Source organism: Lactuca serriola, chromosome 6, assembly GCF_051521515.1.
Source record: "Lactuca serriola cultivar US96UC23 chromosome 6, Lser_US96UC23_V15, whole genome shotgun sequence".
In the NCBI taxonomy this organism is placed as follows: domain Eukaryota; kingdom Viridiplantae; phylum Streptophyta; class Magnoliopsida; order Asterales; family Asteraceae; genus Lactuca; species Lactuca serriola.
This window is the reverse complement of record NC_136413.1, coordinates 30,540,057-30,554,746: the sequence shown is the minus strand read 5'-3', so window position 1 is coordinate 30,554,746 and position 14,690 is coordinate 30,540,057. Positions and strand designations below refer to the sequence as shown.

Sequence of the window (14,690 nt, the reverse complement as noted above, 5' to 3'; positions counted from 1 at the left end):
TAACAACAAAAAAAGATTAAGAACCACTTTTTTTTTTGACAAATTAAACTTAAAACTCATTATTATGTATCAGATGTCAAACACTCACGTCCTCAAACTCTCTCACCAAACTTGAAGAACACGCCAACCTTACCACCACCTACCACCAACCACCACTGCACCACCGTTGTTGCTGCCTCTTACCATCGGCCAACCACTTGCATCAGATTTGTATGCTCCAAACGATTCCAGATCTACATTTTCAGTTTTAGATCCACGATTAACGCCAATAGATCTATGATTTTTTTTTCTAGATCTACAAGTTCCGACAAGCAACGAAGATCCACCACTATCATCAATGATCGTCACTGGTGTTATCGTCATCCTCTGATCTCCGGTGAAACACCATCAGATGTACGACCTTCTTCTCATCCTCTCTGATATTTGGTGAAAAACTACTAGATCTGATGCAGATCTGATGTGTTTCCGGTTACATCTGATGTGTTTCATGTTACATCCCAAGTGAAACATTACCATATACGTCGCATCAGAGCATACTTACACTAGATCTATCATCTTTGTTTCCTCCATTGGGATCTGGTTTCGTTTTCTTCAAGTCTCAGATTTAGTGAAACACCGCCAACTTGTCTCCATCCTTTTCTCTCTGATCTCTGGTGAAACACCACCAGATCTACATCAGGTATGTCAATTTTTTTTGTTGATTATTTTTCCTTTTGTTAAATTGTGAATTTAATGTTTTAATCTATTTTTTATTGTTTAATTTTCTTAATATTAGTTTTAACTACTATTAAGTTGTGAATCCAATATTATTAATACGTGAATCCAAGTTTTTGTACTTATTTGTTATGATATTTGCATAGATTTTTGTTTCATAACTTAGGTTTTTTAGTTTTTATGTTGTGGATTGAATTTAAAATGTGTTATAATGTTAATGTTTTCTAAAATAATGTGAATCTAGGTTTTTTAATTTGTGAATTGTGATGTTTAAATGTTTTTATTAATTTTTTAGTCATGTCAATATTAGTTTTAAATGTTATGAATAAGAAAATGTTAGTTTTATGTTGTGAATACATGATTTGTTAAAAGTTTAAGTTGTGAATATATGATTTTTTATAAGTTTTAAACTGTGAATGCATGTTTTATATTTATTTTTCTACTTACATCTATTATAGATCTCTACGGTGCATTTTTTATCGTTTTTGTTCTTCTGTTAAGGTGTGAATTTGATGTTTTAATCTCTCATTTGTTTTTTTTTTTATAATCTTAGTGTTAACTTCTATTAAGATGTGAATTTTCTGTTTAAACTGTGAATTGACTATATAAGATGTGAAATTTGTGTATCAAATTGTTCGTTCATTGTATTAAGCTGTAAATTTTGTGTATTAAACTGTGAACTAATTGTATTAAGAGTGTTAAGTTGATAATATGGTTGTGAATGCATATTTTTTGTATATTAAATTGAGATTTATTGTACCAAGTTATGAACTTTGTATTTTAAGATGTGATTTTTGTGTATTAAATTGTGAATTGACTGCATTAAGCTGTGATTTTTTTTGTTTAAACTGTGAATTGACTGTAATAAGCTATGAATTTTTTGTATTAAACTGTGATTTTGTGTTTTAAACTATGAATTGAATGCATTAAGCTGTTAATTTTCTATATTACACTGTGAATTTTTTTTATATTAAACTGTAATTTTTGTGTTTAAAAATGTGAACTTACTGCATTAAACTATGGATTTTTTGTTTAAATTGTGAATTAACTGCATTTTGCTGTGAATTTTTTATAATTTGTGTTAAAATATGAATGATTTATGTATATTTTTTTGTGTTAACTTTCTTATGAATATATTTTTTTTGTTGTATAAATTTGTAAGAATCCACTAGTTTTTATAATTGTTTTGCATTAAATTAAAAACGAGTGAATTAATAGGCTTTATTAGAATGTGAATGTAGTATTTAATTTGTTAATGCATGACTTTATCTATAGATCTGATTTGGAAGAAATGACGGCTACTATGTTGATACAGGTGGTTGGTGGTGGCATGTGGTGGTAGAGTAGGAGTTTTTGACGTCTTTGAATTAGTGAATTATTGTAATATAGTTTGTATTAAGTTGTGAATTTTTTGCATTAAACTATAAATGGAATGTGTAAATCTGTATTTAATATAAGTTTTGTGTTAAAATATGAAAGCATATACGAATGAAAATATTAGACTGTAAAAATTATAAGTTTGCTTTTCTCATACCAAAAACACAAAAAAAAAAAAAGGATTTTAACATGTTTAATAAGAGTATCATGTAAATATTATTAATCAATTGGGGTTCTTAGGGTTCTTAGTCTTTTATGGTTCTCATTCGAACTATTCCATATATATATATATATATATATATATATATATATATAGAGAGAGAGAGAGAGAGAGAGAGAGCGAGAGAGCGAGAGAGCTAGGTTCAAATATGGATTGACATCTATTGTACGAACATGTGACCAATGCTATTCTGTGAGAATGACAAAGAAAATATGTTGTTTGATAATGTGAATACGTTCAATCTTACATAACTATTGTTATTATCACACATTCTCACAAATTAAATCGGTTATAAGGTTATTATAAACTTTTTTTATTATTATTCTCATTCTATCAGAATGTTGTTAGGATGTTTATTAAGTTGTATTATGTAAGAATGAAATGTGTGAAAAACGATGCGTGAGAACAAAAATTAATAAGAATTAGTGAGAATGCATACAAATGACAATAATTGTGTGAGGTTGAAGGTATTCACATTACTAAACAACTTATTCTTTTAGTAACTCTCATAGAATAATATTGTCCATACGTCTGCACAATAGTTGTACATTCACATTATAACCTAGCCATATATATATATATATATATATATATATATATATATATATATATATATATATATATATATATATATATCCAAAAGCCATTTTGCAAAATCCATTTTCTTTTGAATAGCATATGTATGACTTCCGACAGTTAGCCTCATATTCTTGGTTAGTTGATAGACTTTGCATTGTTGCCATAAATATGATGAACTTAAGGAAGCATTGACAATGTCTTGTCTACTACCAGCTGGGATAACAGGCAAATTTTGTCTAAAATCTCCTCCAAAAACAATCACTTTCCCTCTAAATGGCAAATTTGAGTTTCTAGAATCATCACACTTGAATATATCTTTCAAAGTTCGATCTAAAGCTTCAAATGCATGCTTGTGAATCATGGGTGCTTCATCCCAAATGATTAATGAGATTTTTCGTAATAAACTGGCGAGTTCACTATCTGGTGATATCGAACAAATAAAAACCTCAATAAGAACCAAAGGAATTATAAACCGTGAATGTGCCGTCCGACCACCGGTTAATAATAAAGAAGCAATCCCACTTGACGTAACATTTAAAACAATTTGAGCATTACATCTAACTGCAGCAGATAATGTCTTCCAAAGATAGGTTTTACCTGTTCCACCATAACCGTATACAAAGAAAACACCTCCTTCATTATTATTTATTGTAGTCATGATATCATCAAAAATGTTTCGTTGCTCAGATGTTAATGCAATATAAAGTCGTTCAAACTCGTTCTTTAAATTCGGTATGTCATAATCTACTTCCTCACTGATAAGACGATTGTTTGAAGAGGATACAGAATCAACATCGAGTAAAGGCATTCTTGTAAAATTTTTGAGACTTGAATTGTTACGCAGTAAAATTTGTTCAATCTCAAACAAAGTCAGGTTCTTAATTTGATTTTCATTAAGTGATAGACCTGAAACAAAATTGGTATAATAATTACAAAAAAATATAAACAAATTTGTTATTGAAATAAATTAGTACTGTATATTGATTTAAACATGTATTTTAAAATAAAAAAGTAAAGAATATTATAATACCTGGAGATTTTAATCTTCGTTGTTGAGTGTAAAGAATTCCATCTGATAAGTATTCCCATGTATTTTCCCACACAACATCCGGGCTAGACAAACTGTGAGATAATAACATGATAGCGAATAAGAAACGTAAGTAATAACCGGATCCAGATTGACTTGCTTCCTTAATTGCTTCAATGTATTCTTTATCATCATCTAAGAGGCCGAGAGCATAACATGCATCTCTAAATGAAGGACATATTTCACCATTAACCATGCGGATTTCTTCAAATGATTTTGGTCCTTTCACTTTGTTTAAAAGAATTCTTAAGAAATATGCTTCACCAAGATTAGGTGACACTGAATGAATTCTACCAATCGAATATCCAACCTCCCTTGGCTTCCAAGTTTTCAAATCAAGCTTCCAAACAAACTTTGTTGGAAATTCAACATAAGTTAGTTTTTTTGCTTGTTTGTAAACTTTATTGCACTCCATCCAAGATGTGAACATGGAAGAAGCAACAGAAGGCTTGTTGAGAACATTGTCGATGTCGTCATCTGCACTGTAGATAACTTGTTGTTGATTTGGAAGATGAAAAGGAAGTCTCATCACTGAAGGATGCCTGTAATGAACATCATATCCATAAATTCGCCAGGATGCTTCACATGCAGAAAGATATCTATAATCATAGTATTCTTTTATCTCATCGACTGTATCATCTTTATCACAGTCATTGTTGCTTTGTACAAAACCAACAGTTGCTCTATCGGGACGTTTGTTAATATATTTGAATAAATACTTGATGGAAGATCCTTGATTGCACCATTCAACATTTATGTGTGCTTGGTATCGTTTCAACAGGTATTTGTTGTATGGAACAACATTTCTGTTATCTAACTGGACACCAGATTTTTCGACAAACGATCCATCATTTTTTCTCCTATATATAGGAAAACCATTCTGATCAATTGAAGTATGTTCAGAGAAATTCTTTGGGAAGTTTTTAGAGCATTTGTTATCCACCATGCAAGGGCAATTAACATTTTGAGCACCACATGGACCATGTATCATGAACTCCTTCACAAGTGAATACAAAGCAGGATCTTGGTTAATGTTGGGAATCTCAGCTGAAATAAATTGATGAATGTGTTCCACGGTAGGAAGCTTGTAATCAAGTTGCATGAATAGACAAATATGACTGTGAGGCAAACCGTGCTTTTGAAACTCAATTGTATACACAACTGCATATATAGAAATAAACAACTTTGTATTAATAAATTTAATAATGTAGAAAATGTAACAATATTTTAAATAAAACATGCCATTACAATAAAATATGGTTAGTATGAAGTACAAATTTTAAATACCTGCTTGAACCATGTCAAATACTGCATTTTTGCGTAGGTCTTTAATCAATGCATCATGTTTGATCTTAAACAACCTACATAGGATATCAGGTCTATCCTCTGGATTAAGAGTAGTGTCTTTAAGAAATCTTCGAACTTCTGGCCATTTTGGATTGCATGTAAATGTTATGAAAAAATCAGGATATCCAAACCACTTACAAAGCGACATGGCGTCTAAGTAGTTTTGCATCATGTAATGTGCACCGACAGTAAAAGAAGAAGGTAATATAACCCGTTGGCCCTATTCCGAAATATTCTTATTCCCTTGATCTTGAAACTTACGCAAATTCTCATAAGATTCACATCGGAGAACTTTTTGTTGCTTCCGTACGTAATATAATCTCTCGCTTTCAATCATTGTATAACCATCTACCAAAAACTGTTGAAAAAGCCTTCTTGAATTCAAAATCAATGAAAAATAATTATCCCTGTATTGAATTCTGTAAGCGAAAAATTCCCTCATTGTAGTGTTCGGACGCTTGCTATTGCTCGAAGACGTAACACCTCTATGGGGGATGTCAACTCTATAACCATCGTCACCATATGGAAATAGTAGAGGATATTGTAGAGCAAGGTAAGAAGGATGTAATTCACTGATACGACGTAGAGCTCCAGACGAAGTTTGCATTACAATGTCTCTGTTATCAATAAAATCACCAATGTCTCCTACAATTAAAGCGGCAACCTCAGATGTAGTTGGTAGGTTATATGTCCTTCCATCATGTTTTCTTTTTCCAATAATTCGTAACTTTAGGTCAGCACGAGGATTTGAATTAAAAACATCTCTAACCATCCTATAACACTTGACCAACTCGTTATTTGAATCCAACATAAGCTTCAAATATTCTATAATTTGAAGATCAGTTGAATCATCAGTTGATGTAGAGGCATGCTTGGTTCCCCTGTAAATAAAATTATTTTAATATACAAATGAGTAATATAAAAATAATATTCTTAAAGTGATAATAAAAAGTATTAGTAAATTAGAATGTATACCCGAAACATTTCTGTCTATTTGATGTTTCATTTTCGGTATCATATATGTACAACTGGGAAAATCTTGGTTGACATCCATTCGTAGGGAGAAGGCTTCCGATACTATGATAATTTTGACCGCTAAGCCTGAATATGTATGGTGTGTTTCCTTTATTAATGGATGAATCAACTTTCCCACCCATCGATGTAAATGAAAACATTGAATTGTAACGACGAATGTTTTTCATGAAGTATTTGCTTTTAGAATTTATCTCAAGATAAAGTTGTTTGTAACTTTGCGGTGGCTCTTTTAAAGGAGGTAGTTCTACCTTCCCATAACCACAACATAGAGAAAAGATTTTATCCCCTGTTTTATTGCCTCTCGAAGATTCGTCTTCCCATAATTTAGCGTGACATAGTTCACAAACAACATTCTGATCACCATGATCTAAATAACTTGTTAAATGGAACATTATAAAAAATGTAAGTATAAAAAAGTTATAATTACCAACATAAAATATGTAAAATGTTGTTTATGATTATTACCTTTTGATATACCAACATGTGTGGGTTGGATAATATCTCCACCATTAATATTATCATCTCTCGTTAAGCCAAATATGGGTATAGGAGATATATGTGCAGAATTTCTTTTTGAGTTGTGTACTTGTGAAGAATTTTGATTGTGTGTGACCGTCGAAAAATTGTTTGATTTCTTGGAATTAGAAGATGATGAAAATCATCGGTTACTTGATAAGTGTGTTGGAGCATTATGTTGACTGCTATAAATAGCTGAAAGAAAAACAATATGGTAATCATGTAGTTATTGTAATATAAAATAATATTGTATGTATAATAAAAAAAATATGCATACCATTTGAGATATTGGAAAGTGGACTCCTAAAATTTAGATTTGAAGGAGATGGCAAGGTTGTAGAATGATATTGAGGAGTCTTGTCAGAGGTGATATTTTCCTTTTGAGAGGAAATATGTGTGAGCTTTTTTGAAGAGTTTAAATGTTAATGCCGATTGAAGACATCACATGCATATAATTTTAACTTTGTTTAATAATAATGAAAATTAAACACAATTGGGTAATTTCATAAAACATATAGTTAGGATAATAAAAATAAGTAAATCACACAAAATAATTACCGTTTAGGCTCGTGTTAATAGGTGGCGTTGCAGACGAACTTTGACCGTTTGATATGGTTGATTTATTTTTATATTTTCTAATATCCAAATATAACTTCCTTAGTTTTTGTTTCTCTTTAGCTGAAGAAGAATCATTTTTTCTCTCATAATCTATAATAGAAAGAAAGTTTAATTAAAATATAATCTATAAGCTAAGTTTGTAAGTTATGTTTGTATCTGTTATGATTGGTTTTTGATATAACTGCATGTATGCATAGAGAATATGTGGATCGTTAATATGATCACTCTGTTGTTAGGTCGAACATACGTATAGGAGATATATGTGCAGACTTTCGTTTTAAGTTGTGCACTCCTGGAGAAAACTGCTTGGATGAGGATGTCGGACCTTTATAAGGATTGTTAGATAAAGCCGAAATAAAAATGTTAGTTTTTAATCATATACTTATTGTAATGTGAAAGAATACTCCATGTATAATAACAATAATAAAAATTATACATATCATTTGATATATTGGATAGGGGAGTCATATAATTGATATTTGAAGGAGATTGAAAGTTTGAGCAATGATATTGAGAAATTTTATTATAGCTACTTTTCAAATGTTGACGATGACCGAAGACATTAGCTACATATAATTTGAAATATAGTTAATAAGGAAAATAGCATTAATATTAATTAATTATATAGATTTAAATTTTTTATATTTTTTTAACAAATAACATAGTATTTATACAAAAAAAAAAATTAACATACAAATAAATTACCGTTTTGGGTACTGTTAAAAGGTGTTGAGATAGATGAAGTATGATCGTCTGATATGGTAGGTATTTTTTTAAATCTTCTATCATCCAAATATAGTTTCCTTAATTTTCGTCGTTCTTTAGCTGAAGTGGAATCCATGGTATATTCTATCATCTGTACATAAAAATAAATTTAATTAGAATTTAAAATACAAATGGTACGTTAAATAAAACTTATGTATAATGTTACAATTATAACAAATATTATAAAACAAATATAAAATATGATGAGTAGTTTAAAAGTAATTGAAAAATAGGTAATGATCATATTTTACCCTCATGTATTTGTATAAATGAAAAATAGGTTTGAAAATGTAAGGTGATTGCAATGACCTTCAATTAATGTTACCAACTGTGAGATTTAATCAATATCATCTGGCAACCCAAAAAATAATATAATTTATTTTCAAAGTACAAATTAAGAAATTGGTAAATTAGTTACTTTTTAACCAACCATAATTAAAAAAGACAAGAATTATATTATAAATTATTATAAAAGTTTATTACAACAAATAGAAAATAAACAATTCTAATTGTATATCAAATAATTCGTATAATATTAAAGTTGATTGTTCTGTATCACAAAAAAATACCATGGGAACTTATCTTCAAGGACGCAGAATACAGTCAAGTAAATGATGAAAGGATTTCCAAAAGCAAACTAAGAAATATACCAACGAAGAGTCGTGCAGCAGTGGTAGACGGGATTTGGAGAGTCCTACAGTGTAGTGACGCCGTATGAGTCTACCGGCGGACCTTTATCGTAGGCTGACGGATGGAGGCAACAATTGAAGGGGATTGTAAGACGTATTTCACTCGGTTAGTAAGTGAGAGGCCGACAGTTGAAGAAGAGGGTGAAGACAGAGTCGGGACTGAGAACGGAGAGGGATGAGAGCGTGATCAACGTATATCAGCAAATGGTTTTTAGGTTTTTTGGATCTAGGGTTTAAACTTTATTTGAATACTTTTCGATTTTTAAAATTTTTCACTCCTGACAGGATCGATTTATCGTAAAATTGAATGCAAAGGGAAGATGTCCAAGTCAGACGTCATTGATTATAAAGTAAAAAAGATAAGTAATTTATTTGTGTATATATGGTTTGCTAAATTTGCTAAATTGTTGCCTGAAATTGTGGATCGACTGCTTCTAATTGATTTGAAAAATCACCGGATCACTAAAATTCGAATATGAAAGAATGGATTTTTTTATTATTCTGAAATTTAAGGTTTTTAGAAAACACATAGTTTTGCCACCCTGTTGGGCGTGAACCGACCATAACAGCTGACATTAAACCTGATCCTATATATAATTCCCATTAGCCAAAGTATCCCTTGTGCTGAAATAGCTTGGTTCTGTCTTACAGATATTGACATTCACATTCTGCTGTCTCCTATTCTTGTAGCGAAGGCGCTGAGTTTGTCCCAGAAGGAAGACATAATGTAGATAAATGATGGATTTCAGATCTTTGAATGAAAGTAAATGGTATCATCCTTTTCACCTCGCTTCTTATTCAAGTAATGTTAAAACTTGCCACTAAAGGAATTTATCTCATTGTTTATTGTTCCCATGTTGGATCCTTATTGACAGATTTTACCTAGATTTGTACCTGAAGCTATTCTTATGGACATGCTAAAAAAGAAGAAACAGAGGGGACAAGTAATTGATCTAGTAATTTCATGGTTGTCTTTTTACTTAAGGGCGTTATAGTCATTTTACACATTTCAGAGAACAAAACAGCAATGGTGCAACCCAAGCATAAGCATATTGTGCAAACCTTTTTTATTGTGTTGTTGGGCTTTGTTTCTCTGTTTCTTTTATCTTGTTCTAAAAAAAATTATTCCCTATTAATTATTGGTTATTATCTACTGATGAGTCATTGTCAGATTATTGGGCTTTTTTTTTTCTTTTAACTGTTTGTATGATCTCTATTCTAATAGATGAATAATTATGATGTAAAGTAACTTTGTGCAAGTTCTCTATTTAATCATGCAATATCAAGCATCTTAGGTTTGGTCTGACATGTTTCAATTTGTGTACACATGCAGCATCACTAAAGGAGGTTGTTCTCAGTGTTGTCCCCTTGAAGATTCTAAGAGAGAAGAATTTAACAAAACTCAGCAGGTTTGATCCGTTATTATTCAGTAAGTTAGAATTGTTTTTTTTGTTGCGTGTTATACTGTAAATCAAATTATGCTTGCTTTTTTTAAGTTCCCTAACTATGTTGTCATTCTCTGTGAATTGATCTTCAGGAACTGACAAAGCTTTCTCGAAAATTTAAATGATTAAGGTTTTTCCTTTTTTATCATCCCATCCCTTCTCCTTCATAAGTTTGTATTGGTCACATGTTTGTAACTATTGTTTTATGTTAATTTTTCATATTTCAATTTTTTTGACCGATCAACTAATTTATAAAGTTCCATGTGGTCTATTGTAGTTTCTGAAACATCAATTCTTGTAAATCCTTCAAAGTCAACAATGAAGATATAAAAAAGGTATGAATTTCTTTATTTATCAAAATTTACAGAAAATAGCAATATATTTTAATGAGCATGATAGTGATTTACTGATTGTACTTTATGACAATTAGGAAACAAATTATTAAGAAACGAACACATAATATAAAGTCATTATCAAATTTATTAAGAAACAATCAATTTAAACCAAGAAACAACCAAATCCATCAAATCTCTTACCAAAAAAAATTAAAATGTCTTAAAAACCATAGCAAAAAATTTAAAAACTGATTATTATTCTTAAAAGGTAGGTGACGAATCTCTTTTCCAACTTAACTTTGACAAGTTTATGTTGCCCAGCTTCCCCTCCTCCTTTGGCTTTCATAGTCTTTGATGATGACATGTTGTCATTGACATCCAAAACAAGATCATCCTCAAGAGCTCGCTTCAAACCTTTTGTTTCATTTAAATTTTTTTTGGGGCTTGTGGCTGTCGATTTGAAAACATTCATTGGTGTCACATTATCATCAGTCTGAGATATGGCATCCTAAAATTACAAAAAAAAAAAGTAATATTAGAGGTTATTAAAGTTAAAGATAATACTAACATGAGATATTTAGATAACTTATAATACACCTTTATAAATATGTTATCTTGAGATTCACAATCAGTGGTACCATGTTCAAACGATTGTGAATTAACTCCCTGTTCAAAAAAGAAATGAATAATTAATAAGCCTCTTTTTAGTATATTATATTTTGGAAAATAAATCAATTATAATAACCTCTGCAATGACAAACTTTTTTTCCAACTCCTCAATCAATATCTCATCATCACTAATCCTGGAAATAGTATATTGATTGGTGTTCCTTTGCACATTGTATTTCGAAACAGAAACTATGAAAGCCAATTTCATATCTTTCAACACATTAATATCGGACGGGTATGCGTTAGTACAAAAGCCAAGCTGCAAGTAAAAAATAAAAAGATGTAATTATATATTACCAATAATTTATTTTTAAATAATAATCTAAAAGACATTCACCTTAGCTATTTTTGCAACCAAATCCTTTGCAGAAATTTTTAGAAGCTTATTCGCATCGTGTTCAAACATTGTTAAAGTCATACTTCCAGTATGATCTTGAACTCTTACCGGAATCATGAACCTTTTACGAAATGTAAAATTATCAAAATTAGTCAACATGATGGGGAAATTACTATTATATTTTTCAAAATGTATTAACCCCGGAACTGTTAATGTTTCAGTTTTTGTGCATTTTGGATTTCGACATTCATATGTTTCATTTTTGAGTGATCCCATGAGATTGGGTTCATTGGAATGATTTTTTGGAACCGCCTTTGTATTGCAATTTGTACATGCTGGGTAATGCCAAGGTGTGTGCTGAAGAATTCCTTTTATGGTCGCAACAATAACATACTTTTTGATCTGATTTTAAAAAATACAATAGTATTATAAGTAATGAATATTAAAATTTAAACGCTGATATTCAAAATGTATTAAATAACGAAATGTGTTAATTACATAAATTATTTCTGAAAAACAGAAATTAGAAAGATTGATAGAAATTTCAGAATTTTCTTACCTCAATTGGTTCGAAAATATCAGCGATTGTTTTCAGCTCATGATTAAGCACAAAATCATCATTTTCAGAACTTCGATTAGATTTCATATAGGAGAAAGTACTGGATGAGTTTTCATGAGGACCATCTTGATTCAAACTGTTAATTAACCACATAGTTACATCATTTATAACATACATTGCCATTTATTATTAACATAAAAATAACATAAAGTAATATACTTTTTTTTGAAAACTTTTATCTCATCAATGTCAGTATTGATGATGAACTTTGATATATCATAATATGTATTAACATATCCCGATCTATAAAAAAACAAAAAAAAAACTAAATAAAGAAAATAATCATTGCAATATGAATCATAATTAAAAAAACATTATACCTTGCCAAAGATTAATCTTTGCAAATTGAAGGATTATGACGATGCAGAGAATGTTTGGATTCTTTTGGATGTAATCATTCAATTTGTAACAATAATCTCCCCATAGGTTAACATCCAATTGAGAACCACTAACAAAAAAGATGGGAATTAGAAATAGCAAATAATTATTTTTTTTGATATTGCAATCAAAACAGTTAATATACACAATAATTATATTATTATAGGTAATAAAAACAAACTTGACGTCTTGGATTTGTAGTCTCATCTTATGCCTCTTTCTATCTTCATTTCGAGCATCAATGTCACCAATTGCGACCACCAAATTGATAACATCTATATATCAACATTAATACAAAAAAAAACAGATGAAATTAAAATAAGTTATTTAAAATATATATAATTTCTTAGGTAAACAAAAAATACTAACCCAATGAAATATTTAGTGGAACAGTGTCGACGGTAATGGGATGATAGTCAATAAAAGCAAACCCATTAATTGATCCAGAAAAATCGAGACACAGAGCGACAGTAGTCTCACAAGTGAAGGTGAGCTTTTGCATTTGATCAGTTAGTTGAAATTTTGCTTCATCCATCTTTGCCAAATTTGGATTTTTTATGAAAAAAGCTTCCCCTTCTTTTAGAACTTTTCGAAACTTGTAAATGTAAGCATTGGGGACATAACCTTGGATCTTCTTACCCTAAATGATGATTTATGTTAACATGAAAAGTCAAGTGTGGTTATCAAATTAAAAAGTTAAAAAGAAAAATATGAATATAAACATGTAAATAATTAAAACCATATATAGTGGACCTGTTCGTCGATTAGAATAAGTTGAATGGCGAAAATTTCGTCTTTGTTATAGTAATCTTCCAGTGTCCATAATCTGATAATACGAAGCTTCATAGTGAACATGTCCTTCAAGACATCAAGATCACATATGAGAGTAAAATCACCAGCAGCCATGAATCTATAAAATAGGGAGATATTATAAATACATGACAAAAAAAAGTAAAGAAAAATATTCCCTGTTTATCAAAATAAAAAACGAATGAAATGAAACTTAAAGGTGAGTAAGTATTATGTTTTACAGTGACATAATTCATAAAATTATCGAAGTCCTAAATATACATGTAATATATAATTTTTTTTTATTATTATTATCATATATTTCTGTTTTTATTTAGATGACATGAATATTTCAAAATTATTTTGTTTTACAGTGACATAATTCATAAAATGTAATGACATAATTTTACATCTATTATTATCAATTAAGAAAAAAAGGAGGGTTGAAGTGAAGAATTTAGTGAGCAATAACAATGTAGTTAGAGTGAGAAATAGCAATATAGTTACAACGACATAGCTGTGGAAGTGAACTATATACATTAAATAGCAATGTAGTCTAAATTTTTATTATTTGAATAGGTGTTTAAAAGATATAAACAACATATAATATACATAAAATGGCAGGATACTTTCAAAGTATGTTGTCGTTTAATGTATATTACTTGAAGTTAACCATTTGTATAAAAGCTTAAAAAACAACAATATAGTAAAAAATATTTATGCAGATTACATATGTGATGAATGTTTTTTTTTCAAAAAAATTAGTGTCAGATTGACATATGATTATTGTTTAAAGGACGATGGAAGTGAAGAGTTTTGTATACTAACCTGATGGATCGTAATGTATGAATGTAAATGCAGAGATGCAGAAGAATAATACTCTGAAAGCTTTGAAGAGAGAAGTGAAGAACATAATTTTCTGGATCGATCATTATACGTATTTATAGGTATAATGATAAAGTAATTGTAATTTGAACAGCTGATTTGCAGGGATATGATATCTCCATATCTCTATATCTCTATAATATCTTTATATCTCTATGATTTTTAAAGTAAAAAAGGAAAAAGTAAACCGAATATTTTTAATTGACGAAATTGTGGCAATGAATCATGGAATTAAAGAGATTTAAGAGGGGGATATTGGAATATCAATTGCTGTTTTTTAGGGATA

At 29.7% G+C, this 14,690-nt stretch overlaps 2 protein-coding genes across 2 annotated transcripts; both read right to left on the bottom strand.

Moving 5' to 3' along the window:
* Window positions 1–129: 129 nt before the first annotated feature.
* On the bottom strand, window positions 130–5,472 carry LOC145059632 (uncharacterized). Its single transcript, XM_079007448.1, has 4 exons — window positions 5,265–5,472; window positions 3,921–5,138; window positions 3,101–3,796; window positions 130–233 (listed from the first exon to the last, which is right to left on the bottom strand). Exons 1-4 carry the CDS (start codon window positions 5,470–5,472, stop codon window positions 130–132), a joined length of 2,226 nt encoding a protein of 741 aa, XP_078863574.1.
* A 72-nt stretch (window positions 5,473–5,544) lies between these two features.
* On the bottom strand, window positions 5,545–13,636 carry LOC145059631 (uncharacterized). The gene is made up of 14 exons (XM_079007447.1): window positions 13,484–13,636; window positions 13,100–13,370; window positions 12,912–13,005; window positions 12,666–12,800; window positions 12,512–12,595; window positions 12,293–12,428; window positions 11,734–12,135; window positions 11,473–11,655; window positions 11,325–11,393; window positions 11,026–11,235; window positions 8,199–8,349; window positions 7,434–7,583; window positions 6,300–6,726; window positions 5,545–6,205 (listed from the first exon to the last, which is right to left on the bottom strand). The coding sequence occupies exons 1-14, from the start codon at window positions 13,634–13,636 to the stop codon at window positions 5,545–5,547; spliced, it is 3,126 nt and encodes a 1,041-aa protein (XP_078863573.1).
* Window positions 13,637–14,690: the final 1,054 nt, after the last annotated feature.

What these genes read in the sequence shown, in the direction of transcription:
- LOC145059632 (XM_079007448.1), bottom strand. Translation starts at nt 5,472, where the DNA reads ATGTCGCTTTGTAAGTGGTTTGGATATCCTGATTTTTTCATAACATTT. An exon ending in ACGAAGATTAAAATCTCCAG is followed by an intron (nt 3,797 to 3,920) that starts GTATTATAATAT and finishes ATTTTGTTTCAG; the next exon opens with GTCTATCACTTAATGAAAAT. An exon ending in TTTGCCTGTTATCCCAGCTG is followed by an intron (nt 234 to 3,100) that starts GTAGTAGACAAG and finishes CTGAAAATGTAG; the next exon opens with ATCTGGAATCGTTTGGAGCA.
- LOC145059631 (XM_079007447.1), bottom strand. Translation starts at nt 13,636, where the DNA reads ATGGCTGCTGGTGATTTTACTCTCATATGTGATCTTGATGTCTTGAAG. An exon ending in AATCTTTGGCAAGGTATAAT is followed by an intron (nt 12,596 to 12,665) that starts GTTTTTTTAATT and finishes GTTTTTTTATAG; the next exon opens with ATCGGGATATGTTAATACAT. An exon ending in ATAAAAGTTTTCAAAAAAAA is followed by an intron (nt 12,429 to 12,511) that starts GTATATTACTTT and finishes GTTAATTAACAG; the next exon opens with TTTGAATCAAGATGGTCCTC.